Source organism: Leptosomus discolor, chromosome 2 (assembly GCF_034619465.1).
Source record: "Leptosomus discolor isolate bLepDis1 chromosome 2, bLepDis1.hap2, whole genome shotgun sequence".
Classification (NCBI taxonomy): Eukaryota; Metazoa; Chordata; class Aves; order Leptosomiformes; family Leptosomidae; genus Leptosomus; species Leptosomus discolor.
Genome location: NC_141392.1, coordinates 36027420 through 36053753, shown reverse-complemented (window position 1 = coordinate 36053753; position 26334 = coordinate 36027420). Strand labels below are relative to the sequence as shown.

Genomic DNA, 26334 nt, shown 5'->3' with positions numbered 1-26334 from the left:
GCCCCTGACTTGTGGTGTCAGTAGCCAGAGCGAGTGGGGTCTTGATGCAAGCTGCTGGAGCAGGTGGTGGTCTTTGCCACCAGCCACAGGAATGGTGTGTGTCCTGAAAATCAGCTACTGGGATGGTGAATGAAGCAAGTCAGGGGCTTAGCGCTGGTGCCTGGAGCAGGACCGTAGGTCACAGCCTATTTACCTGGTGCCAGCTCCTGTGGAGGCAGCAGGGAGGTGAGGATCTGTATCTCCCCCAAACCTGATGTTTGCTGGGGGGGGGGGCGGGGAGGTGTAATTTACTAGCAAACTTCAAGCTGGACTAGCCAGTTAGTAGGAAGCCTGAGGTCAGGCAAGCAGAGGACCAGTTGCTTGTCTTCAGGGAACCTGCAAATGTGGAGTGCCTGTGAGACAAGTGAGTGCTGCATATTTGCTAGTGAGGACTAAACTGGTCCAGCAGGCAGGTAGAAGATCCATGAAGCAGGTAAGTGAGCCTGGGCAGTGGTATCAGATGGACAGAGGGGCCGTGCTGGTGCTCCAGGGATCTGCAAATGTGCATGCACTTGTGAAGCTAGAGAATGGTGTGTATGTGCCTGCACCTAATGAACTTCAGTTTCTACTAGCTGAAGAGGAGGAAGGGGACATGGCAGTCCATACTTAGGTTTTATGGAAGTCCTGTGTGTAGGTGCTCTTTAAGGCAGTGCCTTGTCTGTGATAGACTGTAACTGGGCATGTCAGTGTCCTGCATGTGTGTCTCTGGGATACTTACTTGGCTTTGCTGCTTTTTTTAACCTGCAGCCATGTCCCTCAGCCTGTCTGGGCTGGGCTCCAGTGGCCGGGCAGGAGAGAGTCCTGGGCCCTGAGCTGCAGGAGGTGGTGTCCGCTCCTGACATCCCTTAACATCTTTCTACTTGGTGGACCTGGGAGCATGGAGCTATGGCAGCTTTGTCTCTGTTGGGCTACTGAATTCAGCCCTCCCTAACAGTGTGGACTGATAAATTCACTAGGTACTGTTCCTTGAGAAAGTCACATCTTAGTAATCAGAACAGAAAACAGACTAATTTGGCTTCTCCTGAAGCACTGCCCTTGCCACTGCCCACCACTTGCACACCTTTAGGGAAACCATGTGACACCCTTGTCACTTATCAGCAATACTAGTTCTGCCTTCCAGCTAGCTTGTGCAATTTCTGATTTTTAGGTACAACATGTTTAAGTTACAACTAGGAGATGTACTGTCACTGTGGTACAAATCTGCTCGGCCCTTGGTGCTTTTCACAGAAGAGAGAAGGGTGCTATGGACATGATCTAGCTAACATGGGCTTGTTTACAAGTTTATTACTGAATTCTTTTGAGCAACTGGCTTCCCAGCCCTTTTAACTGTGTCCCTAAGCCCCTCTAGACTCACTTGCATGGAAGTGCTTTTCTTTCAGCACTGCGCCCTGCTCTTATTTTATCTTGTCTCACCTTGTACCTTAGAGAAGTATTGGGACCAGAGGCCCTTATACCACAGGGGATCAGCTTGTGCAGACCCTTTCCTCTGCATAACAGCAGCAAAAGAATAGCATAACAACAGCAAAGAATAGCAGTGTCGAGAGTGCGGCCTAGAGGTAGCAGGTTCCTAAAAATCACGAAAAAAATATGATTTCTAGAAAGGAGGGCTTTCCAAGGGCAATTGTTTGGCCTGTGATTCATTCTGCTTTTACAAGAACAAAATCTCTAGGGAAGTGTCGTATTTTTACCTTCTTCTAACAGAGTGCTACAGATGGTAAATACTTGAAATCACAATAACCCTTTAGCAGCCTGTCTCTGACTGTAGCCTACTTCTACACTTTCAATTCCGCCTTTGATACTATTACTTGCCATTTCTCCTCTTAATAAATGTTTGAGGTGGGTTCATTTTGTATTTGAAAGATGCTGTTCTTCCCTCAGCTCTTGAAAGCAAGCTGAATTTGCATTAGCACCACTGAATAATGGGTGCAGGGAGACAGTCAGTTTGAGAGACAGATTAAGGTTGAGCATGCCTGTTTTCAAATTTTAAAAATTGGCTTTAAATCTGGCTTGAGTGGCAATCTAGTAAATAGGGGTAATTGTGTCTTAGGTTCAGTCACTTTTCAGAGGTCATGCAGTTTTAAAAGTGTCACGTTGTTCATTGTGTATTAATTAATTCCAGCACAGTTTAATGATGGGCTTTCAGCTGCGTGTTTTATTTCCAAGACAAAGGGAAGCATTGCTGAGCACGCTCCAGAAGAGCCCTGCTTTCTTTGATGTAAGGAGGCACAAGGCTGTGGCAGGGAGAATCTAAGGACAATGTTGTTGCAGCAGTCTGTGTACGTTATCAAGCTTGAAAGGCCTTCACAGTGTTTCAGGAGAGATGCAATAGCACTGATTATGATGGGTGACTGAACACATTTTCCTTCAGAGCTGCTCAGAAACAGCTGACAAGTGCAGTTTTAGCAAGGCTTCTGGAGAAGCTCATTGCATGTATCTTTATTGCCACCTTCTGGAAAGAGAGAAGAATATTTCTTGAGTAGGTTTCTACAGACGTCACAGCCTTTATTTTTGACAATATGGATGCCAACTGGTTTTTTTGTACAAGGACTTATTCAGATTGGCAGTGGAAGACAAAAGTATGTGCAAAGCAAAACTAGTATGCTCTTGATGCTGCTGGGGAGATCAGTCTACTTCACTCTCTTTTCTTTCTTTCATCATTATTTTGCATTTTCTGCAAATAGCCTATTTCCATGGCACTTTCATTTTAGGGGGCTTGGTTTTTAGCTTGTTCTTGCAAGCAGTAAGATTGCAAAAAGAAAAATAGCTTGGAATAAGCAATTAGCAAAGCTGATACTTCTTTGAAGTGCTCTCTAGAGTATATGTGCACCTTGAATTTAACAGCATCTTTAATTTAATGAAAGCAAGGTGGAGTTTTTCAGAAGGACTCATTCCTAATCTGTACCTAGTGATGTCAGTGGAATTTTTGTGGGTTGGGTTTTTTTTTGTGAATTTGAGTAAGAACGTTTAAGCCATGACCAAGTATTTTATAATAACGTGCTTTCAGATGTATAATGCTACAACTAGACTACCTTACTGAAGAATTACATGTAGGGGAAGGGGGGGCCACTGCTTAATTCATGTATTAACAATGAGTGTTTAACTGTTGTTATAATTTATGGAAATCACACTGAGGCTTCAAGAAAGTAGACCCTAATGCATTTGAGAGGAAGGGGAGAAATGAACCATAAAGTAATTTGTATCTTTTGACTGGTAATTGAGACACAGTCAAGCAATATCCAGTATGTTATTTTATCTGTGTTTGTGTGTATATATATATACACACACACATATACTATATGTTATAGTTTATATATTATATACAGTATATAAACTATACATAAAAATATACATCTGGATTTAAATAAACATGTATTTTAATATATCGGCAAAGCCAAGGAAGCTAGAACAGGAGCTAGATGAACAAAGGGTCTCAGAATATATATTAGACCATTTGAGGTAGGAAACTAGAAAGCAGTGACTTGCCTATAGTCACACAGGGGAGTCTGTGGCAGAGACAGAAGCAAATTTAGATTTCCAGTGTGCTAACCATAAGGCCACTTCTCTCTCCAATTGTTGTTGTGTGTCCCCACTCCAAACTAAGATCGCTTTCTTGCACCTCTGCTTGAAAGTTTTGCAGAGTTTCTGTAAACATTTCTAGTTCCCAGAATACAAAAATACAATTTTCTTCCTCCCCTCAAATTAAGTCTTCTTTTTAGCAGCTTGTTATCTCAGTACCGAGACTACCTTCTGCAGTCTGCAAGCACATTTCAGTCCTAAGGTGTAACCCATATAAAGCAACAACATGCCTTGAGCAAATCCTGAGAGAGCTTCTAAAATATGTTAAAATGTGAGTGGCGCAGTGAGATATGGATGTCATTTTCAAATTTTTTGGCATGTTTTTTTGTCACGATTGAAATCACACACAAAGCTAGTGGCATTAGAGCGTTTTCTGTTGTGTAGCTAAACACAACAGAGGGGGTATTTTAATGAAACTGTACTGAGGTAACCTACTCTGTGTGAGTACAGATTTTTAGCAGCCTTTACATGTTTAATGCCTCAAAGCCAGTGTCCCACTGCAGATGATACTATGTATTATAAGGTTTCATCACAGACCTAATTCCTTTTTGGTAAACTCTTTAAAAAAATACAGTTAGACTGTGCCATAACAAGATGTTTTCTGTTTTTTTTTTTCTTCAGGTGAAAAATGTGTTTTGTATGAAGGCAAAGGAAGGCAGAAAAAAATCAGTACGTGCCTTAGTGGCTATTGGAAATGGTAAAGGAGCTGCAGGTATGTGAGTTTACTGTATGTAAAAGTGCATTAATTTATATATAATCATTGCTTATAATAGGACTTAGGGAGGCATGGTGATTTAAAGTCAGGGGGGAAGAGAATTTACCCAATTTTCCACTGGACAATATTGAAATACCTGTAAGAATCTTGAGTTTCATCTATAGAAGTAAACTTTATAATCAAATTATATATCTATTCATTTGTACACTTTGTTTTGTATGAAAAAAGAAATTGGGAAAAGTAGTAATGGATGATTAGGTTTGGAGCCTGTATTATCCAGTGGTAAAAACATCTTTTGTTTAACTCTAGAGTGATAGAAGTAACCACTGGTAGATCCTACCAGAAAGTATCATCTATGCTTTCCTGTGCACACTGTCTTTTTACTCTAGATACTGTTTATGTTTGGGGGGGAAAAAAAAAAATCAAATCCTGAAAGTATTCAGCCATGCATATCTGCATTTGTTTTAGCTAGCCTTAGGCACCTAGCTGCAGACTGTAGTTGTTTACTCTCAAGTCAAAGAAAAGAATTAGGCACCTGTGAAAGGTGCCTGGAATTGCATGTGGGCTGATATGCCCCAGGAAATATTCATCCTCTTGCACTGATGGTGGAAGAAAATTCAGCTGAGTGTGCTCTTCACAGAGGTGCCTGTGCTTGACTGAGATGAATCTGGGCCTCAATGGTTAGTAGAGCAGATAGAGTCATAAGGAAGTAGGAGTTAGCAGATGTGGCTTTGTCCTTCTGGTTTTGAAAATCACTTTCATGTTGTTGGGGTTTTATTTGTGTTTGCTCTAGCAGCAGTGACCACTTTGCAGCAAAGGGCAGCATGACTGGTTGTATGTTTTCCTAGGTTATTTTCTAGCTAGTGTTAGTATTTCTAGATAGGTAGAATATAAATTTGGCTATTTGGGGTTTTTTTTTCTTCACCCTAAGTGTCAGGGTAGTCGCTTGGAAGTATTACTGCTTTTAGTTGAAAAGCGCTTGTTTACTCCTAGTCTCAGCTAGCATCTTTGATTCAGAAATTCTTAATGAGCCTGTCAAATCAGAAGACCCTAAATTTCCTTCTGATTCAACCTCTTTAGGAAGCTTTCTTATTTTATTGAAGTTAATCATTTAAAAAAAAAAAATCTACTCTATGGGCTTCCTACAAATACTGTATTTACACTTTTAGGGAAACATAGAATACTTGGAGCCCTTTGAGTCTGGTCTTATTGTAACTTCAGTGATCTGCAGCTTGACCCATTTGTAGACTTCCTCCATTATGACTCTTCATAACCATCTTTTCAGCAAGCAATTTGAAGTCTAACCATAGAAATGCTGCCTGTGGCATAAAATAAATAGGAAAAATCAAAAGACACATTAACATTTTGAAGGATCTTATAGTATGAGCTGAGAAGAGAGACCTGTTTCCTTTTCTCTCAGCAACGACTGAAGAAGGAATACTGATCAGAGACATTCAGTTTGGTTGTGATTTCCTTGTAACGGAGTTCTAAACGCAATTATGTATGCAGGGTAGTGATGGCCAAGCTATCTCTAGAAGCAACCAGACCGTCTCAGTGCAGCATCTAACTTGAATTAACTAGTCCCGGATACCAGCATAAAGGCACTATGTAGCCACCCGGTACAGCAATGAGTTTCTTGCGTGTTTCCAGTTCTGTTATTGAGGAAATAGTGTTTATCTCTCAATTTTCAAATACTAGGAGTTAAAGACTTTCTTTTGTTGTTGCAGAATAAATTTTATTTAAGAAGCACCCTTGAATGTGCTGGTTTTTTCCATGAGGAGATAGTTTCTTTTGTTCTCTTGTGTGTACAAACTGATGTACGTTAAAATTCCCGTTAGACCTCAAATGGACTTAGAGATAAAACAGCTGTGCAGAATTAGAAGAATCAGCTAAAACAATAGGAAATTAATAGCTCTGAAGTAAATAATCCAAATATTACAATCCAAATAATGGAGAATTCCTGCCTCTATCAGGAGGAAATTGCATCTGCATCTGTATTGCTATATGACTCTGGTAAAGAAAATCTTGCTTTCAATATATACGCAGAGCATCTACCTTTTGGATGTAGTCTCCTTTTATTATGAGCTAACTAGACACCTCTGATGATGGGATGCTTTAATAAGACAACTGTATTTCCTGTCAACTACAGTTTTGTAGAACTTCATTTGTGTGAAAGATTCAAGTCCAGATGCATTCCTCAAACTTTTTAATTGCAGTTTGGAGGGTAAGAAAAGGTACATAGAGAGTCTTGGAGCTAATCTTTGTACAGGTGTAGTTGATATATCTGAATCAGCTTTTTTTTTTCCTTCATTCTCTTCTTTCTTCTTAAGCAGAAGACTGGAATTTTTTTGGCTGAAGTGTTTGCCCCTATTCAGATGTTGGGACAAGTACACAAAAGAAATAACTTAAGCCTTATTTGTTTTCATTTTACAACAAGCAGTTGGCGTCCAATTGTTAGGCATTTGTAACTCCTAAACTGCGGTTTTCTCTGAACCGTTTTCTGAATATGATCTGTGCAATGGACTGGAAATAACACATACTAAACGTGGTTGTCAAGTTCTCCGTTTTTTCCCCTTTTCTTTCTGAAGCTCCTGGCTCATCTATTTCTCAGTAATAAAATGACTCTTTTCTGTCTTGCAGGTTTTGCAATGGGGAAAGGAGGTGACAGGATGAATGCTTTACGGAAAGTATGTTGATTGAATTATTTGTTGCTTGATGACAAGCTCAAATACTTCATATCTACAATTATTTCATAATCAGTATCTTTTGTAGTCTATGCAAGGAAGTAAGTCCATGTACATAATTTGTCCATTTTGATACAAATAATCAGAGAATCATTTAGGTTGGAAAAGACTTTGTAAGATCATCAGGTCCAACCGTTAACCCAGCACTGCCAACTCCACCGCTAAACCATGTCCCTAAGCACCACGTCTGCGCGTCTTTTAAACCCCTCCAGGAATGGTGACTCCACGACTTCCCTGGGCAGCCTGTTCCAGTTCTTGATAACCCTTTCAGTGAAGAATTTTTTCCAAATGTCCAATCTAAACCTCCCCTGGCACAACTTAAGGCCGTTTCTTCTCATCTTATCAGTTCTTACTTGGGAGAAGAGACCACCTCACTACAGCCTCCTCTCAGGTAGTTGCAGAGAGCGATAAGGTCTCCCCACAGGCTCCTCTTCTCCAGACTAAACAACCCCAGTTCCCTCAGCCACTCCTCATAAGACTTGTGCTCCAGACCGTTCACCAGCTTCGTTGCCCTTTTGACACACACAATGGGGTTGCCCTGCAATGAGATCCTGTTAAGGCGCTCTTTATTTTCTTTCTGCTACCTTTTCTGTGGTGTATAACTGTCCCCCCTTGGTCATTTGTTTCTTATATCAATATAGCACACGATCTTCTTGTACGGTTAGTGTGTAGGAATTTTTCTCTTACACGTGCATAATGACCTTATTATGTGTGGCTCCTTTAGACTTAAAAATGTTACTTGTCCATGTACATTAATTTCGTTTGTGTTGTAATGCTCAACTAAGCTATCAAAGTAGCAATGGTGAAATACACACAGTTTGATAAAGTTGTTACTATATTGAGAAATCTTTTTAGAGATTAAATCTGTTAAGAGAAAGCACTTCTTTAAAGAGAACATTTTCATTTCCGTAAAGTAAATGGTTTAAATTGGCAAACCTGTTTTGCTAAGTTTTATTTCTTGCCTTTTTTTTGTCTAGTTAGCTGAACAATGATAAATCTTGAATACTTTGCAGAACAATTAAAGAAAAAACGTTTTCTGCTTTTATTCCCTAGGCAAAGAATAAAGCAATACGCTGCTTACATTTTATAGAGCTATATCAGAACCACACAAGTAAGTATTATGATTTTTTTTTTTTAGTTAGTACTGAATACCAACAAGAACTGGTTGCATCTAGTTATGAAGCATAAGAAAGGTGTAAACTAAAACCTTTCTGATCTGATGCATTGCATTTTTCATGCATTTACTTCTTCAGCATGCTGTACGAAATCTTAGCTCCAGGCTGTTTTAGCTAGACAGTGGTAATGTCAGAGTACGTAGTCTGTCAGTCCCTGTGTAAAATAAATTACCATTACCTGGAATTAATACGTGGTTTACTCTTTACTTTTGCTCAGGTTTGTATCAACAGTTGTAGCAAGGTCCGTGAAGAAAAGTTAAGATTACATAATATGAGATGCTGTTGTTAAAATATTGAGAACTTTATCTCCCTTCTAGTCTCCTGCCTTTGCCATGAAAGATGGGGACCGACTTTTTAGTAGGGCCTGTTGTGATAAGACGAGAGGTAATGCTTTTAAAACTGAAAGAGCGTAGATTTAGACAAGGTATAAGGAAGAAATTTTTTACAGTGAAGGTGGTGAAACACTGGAACAGGCTGCCTGGAGAGGTGGTAAAAGCCTCATCCCTGGAAACGTTCAAGGTCACACTGGACAGGGCTCTGAGCAGCCTGATCCAGCTAAAGATGTCCCTGCTTACTGCAGGGGGTTGGACTAGGTGGCCTTTAAAGGGCCCTTCCAGCCCCAGCTATTCTATGATTCTGTGTTTAAAATTTGGATGCTTAATGCATAGTATTTTGGGCTCCTTAAAAATGGTGGTGGGGGAAAGGGGTAGTAGCAAGATTAGAACTCTGCTGGCACAATTTGAGTTAAGGAAGTCAGAGACTGGACATTTCTCCTCTACAGCGAACTCTGTGCTTTTCCCCTTTGCATGTCAGAGATGATTCCCTGTTGACTCCATCCATGTATGCTGACAAAGCCCAGGAGCCAGGAAGAACGGGGGGTGGAGAAGTCAGTCTGATGTTTCATGGTAGCTTTTTGTTAGTTCAGTTTAATACCATACAAGTTCTCTCTGATGTCAGACGTGGTACCAGTGTACCAAATACTCGGATATCTTCCAGAAAAAAATTGAAAGATAGTAACAGAGCATATGAATATTTAATGAAGTCATTGTGTAGATAAATATTCAGTATAATAAAACTGAATGCAATGAAACTTACAAATGCAAAACTGCAGTTATCCTCATGAGTTTTATTCCTTGAGCATTATTATTTCACACTAGCAGATTGGGGATTTGATTTAAAAACTCCTGGTGTTTCCACCGTGCTTTCCATTTCAGTTAACATAGAGATCCTCTCTGAGCCACCTTGACTGCAGTGCTAGAATCCACTATGCAGAGACTGAATCAGATATATATATAACAGCCAACCACCAGAGGATATGAGTTTGGGGGGCTTCCTTTAGAAGCAGTGAGTAGCAGGAAGACTGGAATGGTATGGAATACTCTGTATGGAAAATCCAAGAATGCTGAAGCCTATGCGGAAATCTTAGGTTAGGTGAATTAAAAAAATCTGAGTATGAGGAAGAGGGTTAAATAGTATCACATGAGCTCACTTCACAGCTAAATGAAGATCGTTGGAGGCATACAGACACTTAATAACTTTCAAGTGAAGCTTGGTTTTGTATACAATAACAGTATTTACGGATGTGAAAACATTCCTAATCTATTCCAGAAACTTACCTAGATTAACCCTATTCTTTAAAGAACTCAGAGGAAAGTTCCCATTCACAGTTCCGAAAAAGAAAGGTAGTCCTTAAGTGTGCTGAGATAAAGCTTTTCTAGAAGGAAGAATTTAGCTGTAATGCCTTTTTTTCCTCCCCTCCAGTTTATCATGACATTACAGTGAAATTTAAAAGGACAAGCATCCGCATGAAGAAGCAAAACAAAGGTAATTAAAGCTGCCTGGAAATTTCAAAGTTATTAATTAATGACTGGTATTTATTTGATTAAGTTAAATTTGTACAATGTCTGTTTACTTCAGAGATGGATCATTTGATGCTAGTCAACCATTTTTTCAATGTTGAAGATGATCAGTTGTTTTTCAGTAGAAATACGTACTGTTGATGACATGGCTGTGTTTATTGTAAATAGGTGTTTCTCACTCTTAAACTGCTGGGAGCTCTACTCATGCTTTTCTTTCATGCTTCCGAAGTGTAGTTCCTTCAGCTCTAAATTACCTAGATGTGGAAAAGTCTAATCTAATAGCACAGATGTTGGAGGCAAAGGCCTTTAGAAGAACCCTGCAGGTTTTTCTTCCCACCATATGCCCCATGCAGGCTTTGGAGAACTGATGGGCTCTTTCTATTATTTTTCAATGATTTTTAATTGCTGTTATGAAAACAAGATTCAGAGGTAGTTTAGTATCCAGTAGTGGGAGTGTTCCAAATGGAAATCAGAGTGCAAGCAACATCTGTAGGCCTGTCCTTCCAAAGTCTGTACTGGGATGGCATGGGTAGATGTCCTCCCTCAACAGCCTCAGACTACCTGTGGTCGTGAGCTGGAGCCAGGACAGTGTCCAGCCTGCTGCTTCCTTGAGACCGTTTCTGCTTTCTTTTCCCAAAAATCAAGAGCTCCCATTGTGGAAACTTAGAGGAATTATCTACCTTGGCTTGTTGTGCTGCACCATGCCGGCACAAAGACCATCTGATTGTTACACAGTAGCAGCGTTCTCATTTCTCCGTCTTTGCAAGCTGTTCTTCATTTTGATCCCAGTTCTAGTACAGGCAAATGCTCCTGTAGGTTTGATGTTAGTAGTAGTAGTGAATCCATGCCTGGTAGCTCTCAGCACACAGGTCTGTTCTTCCACAAAGCTACTGTTAAGTGATGTTAGATATACAGCCACCTCCTCCATCTGCTTAAGTTTAGTCTAGCTTAGTTTGCTATAAAGTGAAAACACATCCACGCCTCATGCAGACCAGGATTGGGGAAGATAAGATGCTCAGCCCTGCCAGCAGTCACCACCAAGCAGACGGGTTGTGACCCATGCTACTGCTCCAGCCGCTGGTGGGTTTGCATAGCGCTATTTGCTCTCACAGCCCTCCCAGGCTGGGTCTCCCCTGCTTTACAGTCTTAGCAGTTGCAAAGTCCAGATTGATCTTCCTGGAAGTGACACCTGTAGTTTCTTGATAGCCCATCAATTTGGGGCGATGTTTGTTTCTTGTCATTATCTTTGTGTTTGTTTTATCAAGGTCTGTGTCTCTGTATATGTTGTTTCTGTTTTCCCCTTTTTCCCCTCAGTTTCCCACTTGAAAGGTGCCAAATCAGTTGACCTCAATAGGATGGTATAAGTGGGTGCAATGATGCCTTCCTCAGTTTGCAGGCAGCTTCAGTCCCGCTTTCACTGCTCAAAGCTTTGCTTACCAAGAAGGGAATTAAATAAAAATTCGATAGGTTTTATTTGGCTACCCAAAGGCCTGTGAGCAGTCAGAGACAGCAGTGCCAGTGGGCACTCACCCTCTTTCCCAGAGCTCCGTGTTTAGACAGACTTTTCTGTTGGAGCATTATTACCCACAGACTTTTTAGACTTTCCTTTTCCTTCCATCCTCAATTTCTCTGCCAGCTCTATGTCTGATAGAGGTCTTAAGCACAATCTCAGGCTTTAGGAAAGCACTGTAGGCTTCTCATCCAGCAGCAATCTCCCTGGGAATGAGAGACGCTGATATTGCTTCTACTGCAGAGTCCATCTGGAAGGAAGCCCAAAGGACGGCACTGCTTGAGCCTCTCGGTTGTTTTGAGCAGTAACTTCACCATAGGAGAGGAGTTTAAATCCCTCCATTATATATGTAAACCAGGACTTTAAAGTCAGATTTGCCGTTGTTAGGAGTTACTGAAGCTGTCATTCAGCAGTTGGTCACCTGAAGTTGCACAGGAAGTGGTTTTGAAGCTGTGCAGGTATTGCCTTTTAGAAGAGACAGTCTTGGTTGAGATCTAGTTACATTTAGATCCCATCCCCTTGTAATGGCTTCTTTTTAATACTCTCTTAAGTAAACATGGTGCCTTGCTTATCTGCTCTTTTTTATTAATATTGTTATTATTTTTTGTTTTGGGAAGTACTAGAGTATTATTTTTCTGCTGAGTGAGAGAGAAAAATTGCCTTTTGTTTGATGAATGTTCCCAGGCTGGTGGGGTATGTTTGTGGAAGATTCTTCTAAAGCTGCCAGTGGTACTTCTAAGGAATGCTACCCAAACCTGTGGTATTAAGCAATTCTTCAGGTTGCATTTTTTTATGGTTTTATGTTTTGAGTTTATAGGTGGTGACATTTTCATTTGGTTCTGCAATATGTTAAGCAAGCTATATTTAGTATTAAAAATCCCCATGATCTTTACATTAGCACGGCTGCAAAGACTGGGAAGAATGCTCTTCCCAAAACAGTTTTGCCATTTTTAAGACATAATGTGTTCTAACGTGCTAGATAACAAAAACAACTAAGAAGAGGTCTGAGCTCTCTCTCCTTCCTTAGCTAAGTTTTATGCTTACAAATAAACACAAAATGCTAATATTTTAAATTTTTTTCCCCCCAGGGTATGGTCTTCGTTGCCACCGAGCTATCATCACCATCTGCAAACTAATTGGTATTAAAGACATGTACGCCAAGGTTTCTGGATCCAAAAACTTGATAAACATTACCAGAGCGCTCTTTAAAGGCTTGACACAGCAGGTAGATTGCACTCTCAGTGGTTTGGTACATTAGGTCGGGCGACAGATCAGGATTGATATTGTAATAGTTTGTGGTCAAACGGTTTATATTCTAGGCTTAAAATTAAATAATTTTCCAAAGAGCAAACAAAATCGGCATGCAAATAATTCCTCAGCAGTTGTATGAAGTTGTCCAGTCAGAAAAAGCTGTACGTAACCACGCCTGTGTCACAGCCAGGTACTTTCAGAGAACATTTGAATTTCTGGGCTTTTATTTGTAGTATTTTTGATGACACCTGAAAAATCATGGGCAGAGGAAAGCGTGGACTAGCTGCTACTTGTTCGTCTGCTTTCAGTTTTCATTGCCTAAGGACCGAACGTCACAGCAGTATAATTCAGATTTCGGAAGTAAATCAGGGAGGTGGTGTTGTTTTCTCTAGCTCAGCGTGCTCACAATGGAGATGTCTCTCTCTGAGCCAGCTGCCTGCAGTTGGTGGAAAGATCCAACACATAGGATTTCATCTGACTTCCTTTGAACACCAGCCTTAGGATGAGTCAGTCCTTTGGAAATTCCTGGTTATCTCATTTGGTTGTAGACTCTTGGTAGCTGCCAGGATTTAGCTGTTTATGTTCCCAGTATAGCCCTGCAAAGCTAGAGTTGTCAAATCTGTCACCTCATCCTAGCCGACTTTTCCAGTTTAGCCTCAGGAGGGGAGGGGGTTATGATTCTCTTTGCCTAATGAGATAGTTACAGATGCTTATCACTATCTGAGGTTCATCAGACTTGAGGAAGTCTGTAATATATTTTCAATGCATTGACTAGGAGAAGCCTTCCACAGAGTGAATAGAAGCATAGAAGAAGGGCCTGCTGTATAGATTATTGCTTTGACAAATGTGCACTTGGTATGTTTTCTTGACTGCCCTCGATGGGAAAAATTTACTGTTCCCAGTAGACATCTATTCTGTAAAACGTGAGTGTAACAAAACAACTTGTATGCGAGGAAGAGGTATAGTTGAACATAGTGTTAAACTCATATCATTATATTAGCTAACATTACCTGTCAGGGCAGTAATAAGCACTTTATTGTTATCAAAGCAAAATTCATATCCATATAAAGATGTAAAAATGTTACTGCACATTACTAACATGCCAACTTGCATCCTCCTTAGCAGGATGTGCCTTTTCTGGCCAGATCCTTTCCACAAGCAAGTTCCTCTAGGATGACATTGTGATGCTAGTGTATCTTCTATCTGAATTCCTGCTGTTTATTCAATTAGCTCATTTGAAACCCATGAGGATGAGCCTGACGAGTCATTTAATTTACGCAGTGTTCAAACTTCTTATTAGTAAATTACTTTTTTTTTTTCCCTACCCCTTGTACCATGTAGAGTTTGACTTGAAGTAAACCAACATTGTGCATCATTGCTCTGACTGTCTTTTCCTTTCCTGCTCCCAGGAGACTCACCAACAGCTAGCAAACCAGAAGAATCTCTATGTAGTAGAGTTCCGCGAGGAGCAGGGCCCTCTGCCTATCGTTGTCGCACTGCCCGAGGGGACTGTCCGTGAGGATCCAGAGCCTGAAGATGAGGTTCCAGACATAAAGCTGGAGTGGAGTGAGGTGAAAGAAGCTCAGGGAATGAAGAAATCTCCCTGGGTGAATGTCAGACAGACAGTATGGTAAACGCTTCAGTCCCTCTGTCTCTTCTGCTCAGAGCTGCAACTGGAAAAGCCCAGCCCAAACAGACAGGTTGTCTAGGCTTACATTTCAGGGGAGGACAACAGTAGACCTCACATGCCATTCATATTGCTGCTCCCATTGCGACCATTCAGTAACACTGTTCGCTTTCCCACAATTCTTCTGAGCACTGTTCAACTAGGGACATTCAGACATTTCCAGACACTGGAAACAGCCAGTGAACATGACTTTGTCTTCAAGCATGCATTTACTCGAATACTGAAGATGGTGTTTAATCAACAGGTCCCATGTTTCTTTCACAAGTTCTTGGGAAACTCCTGAAAAGAGAAGATTGCAAAAGCAATAAAGAATTCTCAGAATGAGTTCAGCGTGGGTTTGTTGGGGTCTTTTTTGCAAAATGCCAATATCTGGGAGATCTTGAAGAAAGCAGCAGTAGTGAGAGTTAATGTGTGCGCTCTCCATCTCACTCCCTAGGCTCACTCATTATGGTGAGGGAACTGTGAAATCGGTAGAAGTCGTGTGTCTTCTGGTGGGTGGGGAGGGGGACAAGGTGATGATGGGCAGCAGCTGGATGTTGTGTGAACACTATTCATGCAAGTGGGGGAGTTCCCCAAATGAAGCACAGCCCAAATATCTGAGGATGGCCACCCTGCAGTCTCCCGTGGGATATTGCAGTATTTTGACTGGCTTTGGGTGTCCAGTCCAAACGCTGCAATCCAGCCTTTCTGATGGTATTCTCTTCTGCACGTGTGCTGGGATAAGACCTAACTTCTTTTTTGCCAGTTTGGTACTGAGCACAGTAGAGTATTGGACCCTACCCAGAACTCAGAAGGTGCTACAGCTCTCAGAGGGTTAAAGGAGAAAGAGCAAGTCCATGATACCCACCTGCCTCTTACCAGAGATGGAGTAAACCCCTTCATGTAGCAGATCTCCAACTGGAGCATGCAGAGGTATGTGCTAGATGCTGGATGAGCTCTCTGGTTGGCGGGGATCCATCACCCAAGTCCCACCAGAAGATAAACGGACTCTGCATCCACATGCTAGGATGCAATGCTCTACCTGGCAACTCCATGTTTTTGTCTTGGGCATGGCAAAAGAAAGAGTGGAACCGTACCCAAACGATGGTTTATCATAAAGTGTTGGAGCAATCCAGGCTATAAAACAAGTCCAGATTTCAACTTCTGTGCCTCCCAATCTGTGAGTGTTTGTCATGGCATTTCTCTGTATGCCAAAAGATGCTTGCACCACCTGTTTTGTTAGTACAGGAGAAAATACCTTAGAAATATTTTAAGAGGAGCCTGGGGATTTACATTTGAAGTTCTGATGCTAAAGACATTTAGAAGCAGTATTTTGCATTGATTTCAACGCAGGTTTCTGAAGACAGCAGTCACATACATAGAAGCAGGCATGGTGAATTTAATTGAGTTTTATCTCACTCTGGTAACAAAAATTCTAATCCAAAGGCCGTGCCTGTAGAGCAGTTGGCTGAAGTCTTTACTCCTGTTTGCCAGCTCAATCTAAATCCACGTTCAATAGGATTGCGAAGTGTTCGGTTTGCAAACTTTCTTGTAAGCAGCAGATCAAACTACTGTTTGAAAGTGCGTGCTCACGTTTAACTTGTGTCTTACGGTTGAGCAAAATCATGAATGAATGAATATGGGCTAAAGGAATCAAATCTTGCTGTATTTAGATGACCTTCAGTTTGCCTCTGTCCTTGGAGAAGCAGTGAGCTGAAGTGAATTGGCTCTGCCACTGACCCAAAACAGCCTCAGCTTGGGTGGTAGAGAGCCTAAGGTGACTAACTGGATCAGCTGTTTGTCATTTGCTTCCCTGCATGGCAGTGAGCAGATGGATCATGCCAGCATTTTCTCTGTTCTCAGACTCAGGAATAAGGTGCGTGTCAGTAGCAGGTGATTGCATCCACACTTGGAGATGTCCTGCTGCTTCCTTGTACTCTGTTCTTGCATTCCCTCGCCCAACACATGTGGAGAAGCTCCCCCCATATTCTGGCCTAAGAACGGTGATGGAGGTCATACACAGGAGATCATACAAAGCTGCTGCCACACAAAAATTGAGGATGTGGGTGACTTCAGGGTCTCCAGCAATGCCCCATCTGCATAGTGGGATGAGATGGCAGAATTAGGCAGGCCATTGTGTGATCTTGGGAAGGGCTGAAGAAAGATAGGCTGCGGGGGACAGGTCCTTAGCTAGCGATGCCTTCTTGGTCACTCAGTAATTTCTATTCTCACTGCTAGTGCAGGGTGAAGCAACTCATTGTTCTCAGTGGATCTTTCCTCCATCAGCCAAAGCACTGGGAAGTGTCTGACTGATTTGTAGCTGGTGCCTCCAAGAGAATCAATCCATACAGGCCTTGCAGGTCCAGCTTGGTGTGCTAGTAGAAATGAGGAGCTGCAAGGTAAGGAAGTGGCAGGGTGAATGTCACTTGCCTTTTCAGAACTTAAAGGAAGTAACGTAGTAAACACAAATCTCCCTCTTTCCCGAAGGTCTGCACACTAGCGACATTTGCATCTGCTCCCATGAGGGTCTTTGGGACTCCTTTGCCTTGCCTCTGCCCTCTGGAGGAGGTTTAGGGCTCTTCTCACCCACAGGACAATAACTTACATTTGAGCATTTCCATGGTTCGGGAAGAAGGCATTTCCATCCCTCAAAGCAAATGGGGTTTCAATGCTTGTTTATTTTAGCATAAGGGAGACCAAGGAGCAGGAGGGGGCCGTTGTGTCTTGGTGCAAAGATCAAAGGTGGGGAATGGATCATAGTTAGGTCGGGAGAGGGGGAGGCAGCCTGAGCCAGCCATGAATCAGACTACCACAGACCCACGTGGAGCTTTGATCCCTCCACAGAAGTCATATCTTGTGGGTTTCCCATTTTCACAAGTTTGATCGTATTAACGTAGGTGCTTCTATAGATGTTTTCCCCAGCATACAGTTTTGCTTGTCATGCACAGTTAAAGCTGACTGTAAAATGAAAAATAGCAGAAACCCCTACATTTTCCATGGAGCTGGTCACAATTTTCTATTAAGTTTCTTTGCTTTCAGACAAAGCAAATTCTTCTGCCAATCAGGAAAAGATGGAAGTGCTTCTAACTCATTGTATCACTGGAGGCAAGGTAGCCAATATACAAATATTTGGGGAACAGCTAATGTGGCGGTTAAGAAGCTATTTAATTAAGCAAGAGCAACCAAGATTACAATCTGGGCATAGTTAATGAATGATATGTCTGTAATCTTGTTTCTGTCACAGGAGATGAGGTTGTGCCTGCCTTCAAGTGGATAGTTTAACTAAAGTCTAATTGCCTGCTCTCTAGAGTAGATGCCTGCCAGACCTCCTTGTGTTGCTGAGGAAGCTGGAGGAGAAGAGCAAAGATGGAGACTAGTTACACTAACAGTTGAAATCTGGCTGTGGGGATGCAATAGGCCCACTGTTTTTAACAGTGTGAATGGCACTTTTAAGTTCCTCTGAAAAAAGGGCTGGTTTGTGGCCTTTTAAATGGGCTGCTCCATCTAGCTACCTCTGCATGGGGATCCCAGGGATGGGGAGAGTGAATGAGATGACACGAGGAGGATGGGGTTGAAGATGAGGCGCCAGTCTGGGGGAATCTAGAAATGCCTGAGCAAATGCAGAGCCTGGGGTAGAGCAGCCCCATAGATTGGCCCAGGCTGGGAGCAGCTCTGCAGGCAAGGACTGCAGGTGCCTTGTGGTCAACAAATAGCAAGGGCCAACGGTGTGCAAGCAGTACTCGGCAGAGCCAGCCATCTCACGTTCTGGGGAGCCATGCTAATATGCAGTTAACCCAGACAAGTATCTCCATGGGAGAAGGATGAAGCCTGCAGCATTCTTCATGCCCAACGTTTCCAGTGGGGTGACAGCAAATTCGCAGGCCAATGCTATCCTCAGGGCTCTCTGTGGGGACTAGACCTGGTGCGCATATGGTAGATGGTTTGTGGGTCCTGGGAGATTCTCCGAGCTCTGGGCAGCACCTTCCCCTTCAGAAGCATTGAGGTGTGCCATTTTCCAGGCAGCTACCTTGGGCTGCCCAGCTCCCAGGGCATGTGGTTCTTCATGGCTGAGTTGAGACGATAGGAGGGCTGGGCATGATGGGCAGTGAAGACCTCAGGGTGCTTTTTTCATTTCCTTTTTCTCTGTTTCCCTTCTTTCCACCACGCAGGGAACATGCATATTGCTGCAGCTCACCTGGCACATGAGAAGTGCAATTCAGCAGCCTGGCATAATGAAGCTGCACCTCGCTGTGCTGGGGCTAGCAACCCTGTGCCAAACAGGGGCACTCATTCACCTGCAAGCTGTTCAGCTGCATGGGATTGAAGTTGGGGCCACACTGGGTTTCAGAGCTGCAGCACCGCTTTGTATCAGCTCATTTGGTGGATGCTCTTGATGGTGTAGTGGCCCTTCTCTCTGCCCAGCCCTCCCCAGGCAAAAACTTGGCCCAGGTTTCACTTGGGCCATAGGGTCTCCCACCTAATGCCACATCCACAACCTTGTCTCAGCCCACTCCCCAGCTGCTCTGGGGCTGAGGAGCATTCCCATGCCAGCAGCACCTGGCAGTGTTTTTCCAGTGCTGGTTTACACCAGGGTTACGCTAATGCTAGGGGGGAGGTATCTCAGCCAACCAGGTAGGGCCAGAAGGAAAGGGAAGAGCAGGTGAATTAGTGTAGACTGGTGTAAACTGGTGTGTGGCAGGGAAGGGAGAAGCAAAAGGCAGAGGCAGGAAAAATGGAGGAGAGATGGAAGCCCTGCCAAGACATAGGCTGCAAATGTGATGGCCACAAGGCACAGGGACATGGATGTGAGCAGACAGCACCCCTTGGCGCAGAGCTGCTGGCCACACCTGGGTGCAGAAGGTAGACAGAGATATCGTATCGCAGGGTCCAGGGTATGACTGCAAACACCTGCCTTTGTAAATAGACCCAAAGAGAAAGGCATCTTTGTGTTTTAATGCTAAATTCAGGGGTGTTAATAGAAGCAGGGCAAATCTGGGCACCAAACCTCCCCCCACATACACCCCCCATTGGGACGTGATGTTGAAGCCTTCAGAACCAAGTGCCAACATCAAAAGTGGCTGTGAGTTCTCTCCCTGCTCTCAAAAGGGGTTTCTTTTTCCACCTCTGTTGCAGTTAGCTTGCTGTTGTCACACTAACACAAGCAAAACAGGTCAGGCTGGTTTTCAGCAAGGAAAACACAAGAAAAAAAAAATCAAATGTTTTCCTCATGTTGCAATTAAAAAGCTTCAACCCAAGCCTGCGGTCACAGGTCAAAAGTCCCTCCTCAGATCTGAAGCGACAGAGGTGCAAGTCAACATTTATTTCCTTTCCATTCACCAGTTGTTGTTGTTATCCAGGAACTTCAGACTCAAAATGGAAGTATTTTTTGCCCCACACGCTGGAAGCGTTAATTTGGTACCACTGTTCATTAGGCAGCTCTAACATGTGAAAACACCTCTCCTTGGGTCTAACCCATTTAAATCTAACTCTCTGTCATAATTTAATCCTAGCCAGCAACCAAGCACCATATGGCTACTTGCTCACTCATTCCACTCAAATCCCAGGGTGGGATGGGAGAGAGAATCAGAAGGGTCAAACTGAGAAAGCTCATTAGTTGAGATAAAGACGGTTTAATAGGTAAAGCAAAAGCTGTGCATGCAAGCAAAGCAAAACAAGGAATACTTCCCAGCAGCAAGCACGTGATCAGCCATCTCCAGGAAAGCAGGGCTCCATCACATATTACAGTTACTTAGAAAGACAAATGCCATCATTCCAAACATCCCCTCTCCCTCCTCCTTTCCACCAGCTTTTATTGCGGAGCATGATGTGTGGGATATCCCTTTGGTCAGTTGGGGTCAACTGTCCTGGCTGTGTCCCCTCCCAGCTCCTTGTGCACCCCCAACCTGCTCGCTGGTGGGGTGGGGTGAGAAGCAGAAAAGGCCTTGACTCTGTCCAAACACTGCTCAGCGGTAACAAAAATGTCTCTGTATTATCGACACTGTTTTCAGCACAAATCCACAGCATAACCCACAGTAGCTACAATGAAGAAAATGAACTCTACCCCAGCCAAAACTAGCACACTCACTCAAGTTAATGCCCTGGAGTAATTTAAGCATTCAGACGAACACCATCACTTGAGAGTAACCCGAGTTGGTTTAGCCCCTGGCCCTGGCTCCAGGGCCTCACAGGCTCCTCTTGCCAGAAAAGCCCTCTCCTTCATGGCCAAGTCTGTGCCTCCTCCATAGGCGCTGCCCTGTTACAGCGCAGTGCTCCTGAGGCTGTACAGGGCTGTGTACCTGTGTGCAGCGAAGGGAAAACAGCAGAAAGAGCTCTTGTCTATTTGCAAAATCACGGCAAACCCATCTTTATTAGCGACATCATGCTGGTGTATGTGAGAGCAGCCATGAACCGAAGACAAGAGCTGATTGCCTCTGCTTATTCAAGATGTTATTCTAATCGTCCATATGAGTCTCCTACAGTCTACTGTGCACCTTCTAAGTCGTATTTTATAGGGGGATTAAAGACTGGTAATTCCTGGCATTATGGTTGTGCCTCACAATTCAGCAATACCCTTCAGGGGCTGCAGTAACTCATATTGTCCCTGTTTCTCATCAGAAGTCAGAGATGGCATTTCCAGAAACTGCATGAAAATGTTCTTTTGGCACAGCAGGTTTAGGGAGGGAAACAGGCTTACGTAGGCAGGCAGCAATTAAAATGACCCATTTTCATACGCATGCTCCTTAGTGCTAGTTGTTCAGGCTTCCCTGACAGCAATAACAACCGTGGAGGCATAAAGGTGTGGTTCAGGGAGATTTTAGCACTTCGAACCCAACTATATTATTCTTTTTAAAGCTGGATGGTTTTCTGTTTAGACCCAAATTACCAGCATCAGACTGTACCAAACCCAGAAGAGACTGAAGGGAAACAGACTGTGCCAGGATATAGCTTTCTCTGGCAGGCTCTTTGTCTTCATTGCCATGGTTCCACGTAAAAAGCTCCTTGTTTATAGTTTATGAAGAACAAAACCCAAACCCATCCTGGAAACTGCAGTTATTGAACAACTTTCATGGTTGTGGAATGGACACAAGAAGACGTGCTTGCAAAGGGAGGCTCTTAGGATGATTTCCATCGCAGGAGCGAGCACACCTTATGGATCACGTACATCAGGGTAGCTAAGAATGCAAATACCTACAATGGAAAAACACATCGGCCAGTTAAATTTTTATTATATGGTATGAGCTCCTGTGCTGAGCAAACACCTCGTGATGCACGATATTTCTACTGACTCTTGCATGTTTGGAGACATTCATGCGTAGTAGGACTGAGACTCGTTTCTCTCCTCCGTCCCTGAATCATTGGTGCAAGTAAAGATTTGCCCTTGAGGCCACTCCACAATCACCTCCTCACTTTCCTTCCCCAGGCACTCACCACAGCAGCAACGTTCTCCTGGTAGACAGTCGTTTTCAGAGGGCTGGTAGACCACCAGCTGACGTAATAGGTGAAGTAGGCTTCCAACACGGCAGCACTGAGGTAGAACAGAGCTGCTGTCTCCTGGCAGATGACATCCTAAGAAACAAGGATCACACACCTGTGATTTGAAGAGCAGTAGCAGCAAAGGAGACAATTGCCTACCAGGGAGGGGAGAGGCCCTGAGGTTTGTCACATCCGCTTACCAAGGTGACCCAGGAGCTGCTGCCCCCATGCACCCCGCCAATGTAGAGGCACAGGAGGGTGGTGGACATGATGAAGCAGAACACAGAGACAAACATCACCCAGCCTTGCAGGATGGGTGACAGGACCCTTGAAGATGCCACCAGGATCCAGACAAGGCCCCCAAAGACCTGCAAGTGAAAGTGGGAGAGAGAGGGCAAGCATGAGATAAGTTGGCTTACCCAGAGCAGAGCCAAAAGCCATGCATGCACTGCATATGGCAGTAGTCCAGGGATGCCTTCGAGTTCTTCCCAGCCTCCACTTGAAACTGGGTACTAGCTGGGAGCACCTGCCTCTGATCTTGAGCCAAAAAAAGCCTTGCTTTAGCTTGCCTCCTCATGTCACTGGCATTCACACCCTCCCCACGTCAGTGTGCTTAGGAGGCTGGTTCAGAAATTTTTGAAGGCTGGTTTCGATGAACAAGGAGGCTTATTTCAGAAGGGCATATTTGCTTTACACCTAGTGTGGCAGGTCCCTGAAAGGATTGGTGTCAAACCCAGCTCACCTGCACGAGCAGAACAGACATGTGGCCCTTAATGAAAGTCACATACAAATGTCACCCTGAGAGGAGAGAGAACAGGTTGAAGAGAGGTAATACAACCAGTTTTACTGTCTGAGGTAGGAGAAATAAGGTTGAGGCTTCCAGCTCCTCATGGGAAGGGCCCTTGTATTGCTGCTCCAGCTATTTGGATCATCCTTTGTTGGCTACACCAGAGCTGTGCGAGGTACCAGCTGCTGGTCCAGTAGCAGGTAGGACTCCATTCTTTTCAGCCAGCCTTGGGAGTTTGCTATGGGTTTTCTCGTGTGGTGAGGAACACCAGGACAGCTATATCCAGGTTCCCTCCTTTCACCATCAGCAGATTCCTACACAAGAGGATGAGAGCATGATGTCCAATGCTGCGGAATTTCTGAGCTGCAAGTGGTATCTTTGCACTAAAACGCATTCAGCTTTTCTCTGCTACAGGTAAGCCCGTTTTTTTCTTGAACCTGTGCAAAGTTTATTCTATGCAGCATCCTGTCCTAAGCTCCTCAGCTGAACCCACACTGTGTGAAGACTGGTGCTGCTGTGGGCACCTGTCCCTCATCACCAGCTGGTCTTGGATTTGCAGGCAAATCTCCAGAGGTAAGAGTCTCACTGCCTCTAAGATCATTCTGATCACCAGCATATCCCAGGCCAGCTGTTGCCAACTCATACAAATCATGGCATTTCTATTTTCTTGGAGGCATTTAGCAAATAGAAAAAAAGTTTCTGATATATACATAGAAAATGTCGTGTCATTTGTGTCACCACCACGAATTGATACATTAAATCAATTATGTGGTCGAGACAAATATCTGCCTGAAAATAGGTCTTCCAAAGTGCTGCTGTTTCAGTTCCTCTTGTAACAACCAAAGACCAACACTGGAACACTAATTCAGTCACTGTAAGAACTCACATGGTGACACCACGACTGCCTTGCAGCTGAAGATCATGCAGAAACCCTTACAGTTGCTCCATTAAAGTCCAGCACAACTGGGGGGAGATGTGAGGTTGGAGGAAGAAGCAGCACTTCTCATTTCTTACCACTCCCCATCTCTCCTTTCTGCAGGATGTGATTTCTCAGTCAGGCAAGTATGTTTGATGTGGTTTGATTACTGACTTTGGTTTTATGGTGCTTCTGTTCAGCAGATTCATAAAAATGAGGAAAGGGTCAAGTAGCTTTCAATAAATGCACAGCAGGTTGGGGACAGCAGCCTTAAAAAAACTTCTAAATAGCCTTTTACAAAGCAAACAGATCTGTTTTCAGCTTGTTTCAGCTTTTCCACGTAGGCCTGGCTATCCATATACACAGAAAGCTCTTCAAGTAAAATAGATTACATGAATTAAACACAGCCTCACAGAATAAAAATGGTAGTTCTTTAGCAGCACATCCAGATGTGGCAATAATCCGAGCTTCGTCCAGGACCTTCTGGCATTTTCACAACTGCCTTAGCATTTGAAATGCCAATTTTTTTAAATTTTTTTTTTTTTTTTGCAGTTACCATATTAACCCACTGCAGGCAACCTCAGCTTCCCCTAAGGACTAAGAAACTCTTTATCTTTCTGAATGCTGTGATTCAAGGCAGCCGCCTCCTTTGTACACAGCAGAGGTAATACAGCTTCACAACCTAGAGTCTGACACCTCCTGAGATGGAGAAACCCGGTTATGTAGCATTCCTCTTTCCTGGCTGGTTCCTGAGCCTTGAGGATGTACATTTCCAGATCTTACCCAAACCAAAGGATAGGGTGCTTATTTTGGTCTCATTAAGCAAGCTGCCTTGCCAAATCCCCTGGAGACAGGAGTTACAAATAAGCAGTTCAAGGTGCAGCTGATACCGGTACCATAAACGTGCCAAGGCCAAAAGAACACTCAGCACAAGGACTAGCACAACCCAGTGGCAGCAGTGGCTGGCAAGTGTCCGCCCAGGCAGAACCTTCGCAAGGGACTCTGCGCCACCCTTTGTGCAGCTGCAGGAAGCCTGGAGCTTACACCCAGCGCCTGAGCTCAGAAACCAAGTCCCCAGAGCATATTTGGAGGAGCTGAAGCAAAGCCTTTCTCTACACATTGGTAATGCCTGCTTTAACCCAATTCTTCTTTGCCTGACTGCTGTCACTAGGAGAATGAAGTAAATGCTGTAAATCCCAGGAGGGTGGACTGAGTTGAGTAGCAGGAAAGGATTTGGTCCCAGATGGCAAAGCTGAAGTTTTTAGCATAAAATAATCTGAACACCGTCCTACAACACTCAGCCAAACCCCTCAGTGCTGGATGAAGGTGCACAGGCTTTGCAAAAAGCCTCTCAAACTGTTGTGAGAAGATCAGATTTCATGGGTGGGGGCAGAGGACACAGGAAAAAGGTTCTACTTGAAACTTTCCATCTTTTAGTCAGTGCTCACAGCAACTGCTTTTAATCACCTGTGCCAAACCCATTAAGATCATAATCTTCTCCTGCTCAGATGAAATACAATATGGGAAGAAGTTACAAAGTGTTTGTTCACCCTTTGCTCACCCACTGTTCCCCATACACCCAGGTCCAGCACTCTGCACCCCCAGCTCAGGAACATTGCAGCTGAGCAGTACAGCTTCAGCAGCCTAGACCCTTTGCTGCTGCAAACAATTACCTCAGCTAGCATTTATCCCCTGCTTTAAGCAAGCAGTTTATCTTCTGCCTGTATCAGCTGCTAAAATTCCAATTAATTGGCTCCATTTGGCAACCTAGTTAAAACCCACGAGCAACCCCTTCAACTTTGTTAGGCAGGAACTTATGAAAAGTTTTCAGAGGCACCACAAAAATCCCCTGCAGACTGAAGGAGAGCTTCAGAGCCCCAGCTCAGGGCTTTTTCCAATGGTTTTCTTTAAGGGTGAGCTAGGCATTGGGGGCTGCCCCCAGACCCTTGTGGCTCAGCGACCTGGTGTGGCTCCTGAAGGACATGCTTTGTGTCAAGTCTTATCCCTCAGACAACTGCAGCACAAAGTGTGCTGGGTGCCCCACAAGCAGCATCTGCCCTCCCCCAGGGAAAAGTCAGTACTCACGATCTCAGGAACAAAAAGCACATCGGGGAAAGTCATCAGGACATCCAGGCCGCTGGGCAAAGAGGTGGTGGAAGTTGCTGAGGACATTGCGAGCCTCTCCCACAGTGACTGTCAGCCACTCTGGCTCTAGCTGCTGGAGGTAGCTGCCAAATGCAGCCTCCTTACCTCCCTCACTTCCTCCTTCCTGCTCTTCCTCCTTCGTCCCTCCTCCCTGCTGGCAGGTGGCAGGTGTATGTCTGCCTTGCCCAGTTTATCGGAGGACCCTTCTGATGCAGGGCTGCTGAGGCTCGAGGAACAAAGGTGCCCCTTGCCATGGAACAGTGCGCCAGCAACGATATTGTACAAATAGAGACTCCCCGATCCCCATCCATGAGCTGATCCGTCAACTGGAGAACCAAGGGGTGATCAGCAAGGCACGCTCACCATTTAACAGCCCCATATGGCCAGTGCAGAAGTCCAATGGCTAGTGGAGACTGACAGTGGGCTATCGTGGCTGGAAGGAAGTAACACCACCGCTGAGTGCTGCCGTGCCGGACAT

The 26334-nt window shown here is 43.9% G+C and overlaps 2 protein-coding genes across 4 annotated transcripts in view; one reads left to right on the top strand and one right to left on the bottom strand.

The window, feature by feature from the left end:
• The window catches only part of MRPS5 (mitochondrial ribosomal protein S5), a 57296-nt gene extending 42416 nt beyond the window's left edge, over positions 1–14880 (top strand). Inside the window, exons 6-11 of the mRNA XM_086460892.1 lie at positions 4237–4327; positions 6971–7017; positions 8128–8185; positions 10011–10073; positions 12707–12843; positions 14279–14880. Of these exons, the coding sequence (XP_086317018.1) occupies positions 4237–4327; positions 6971–7017; positions 8128–8185; positions 10011–10073; positions 12707–12843; positions 14279–14503 (621 nt within the window). The 3' untranslated portion in view covers positions 14504–14880. The remainder of the gene's footprint in view (positions 1–4236; positions 4328–6970; positions 7018–8127; positions 8186–10010; positions 10074–12706; positions 12844–14278) is intronic.
• Positions 14881–21648: 6768 nt separating this feature from the next.
• MAL (mal, T cell differentiation protein (MAL blood group)) lies at positions 21649–25883 on the bottom strand. Of its 3 annotated transcripts, XM_009960864.1 has the most exons (4): positions 25797–25883; positions 22209–22376; positions 21964–22101; positions 21649–21723 (listed from the first exon to the last, which is right to left on the bottom strand). In XM_009960864.1, exons 1-4 carry the CDS (start codon positions 25881–25883, stop codon positions 21649–21651), a joined length of 468 nt encoding a protein of 155 aa, XP_009959166.1. The 3 variants fall into 3 exon arrangements, with proteins under 3 accessions (XP_009959166.1, XP_009959167.1, XP_009959168.1); XM_009960865.1 differs by lacking the exon at positions 21964–22101; XM_009960866.1 differs by lacking the exons at positions 21964–22101; positions 22209–22376.
• Between the last annotated feature and the right edge of the window lie 451 nt (positions 25884–26334).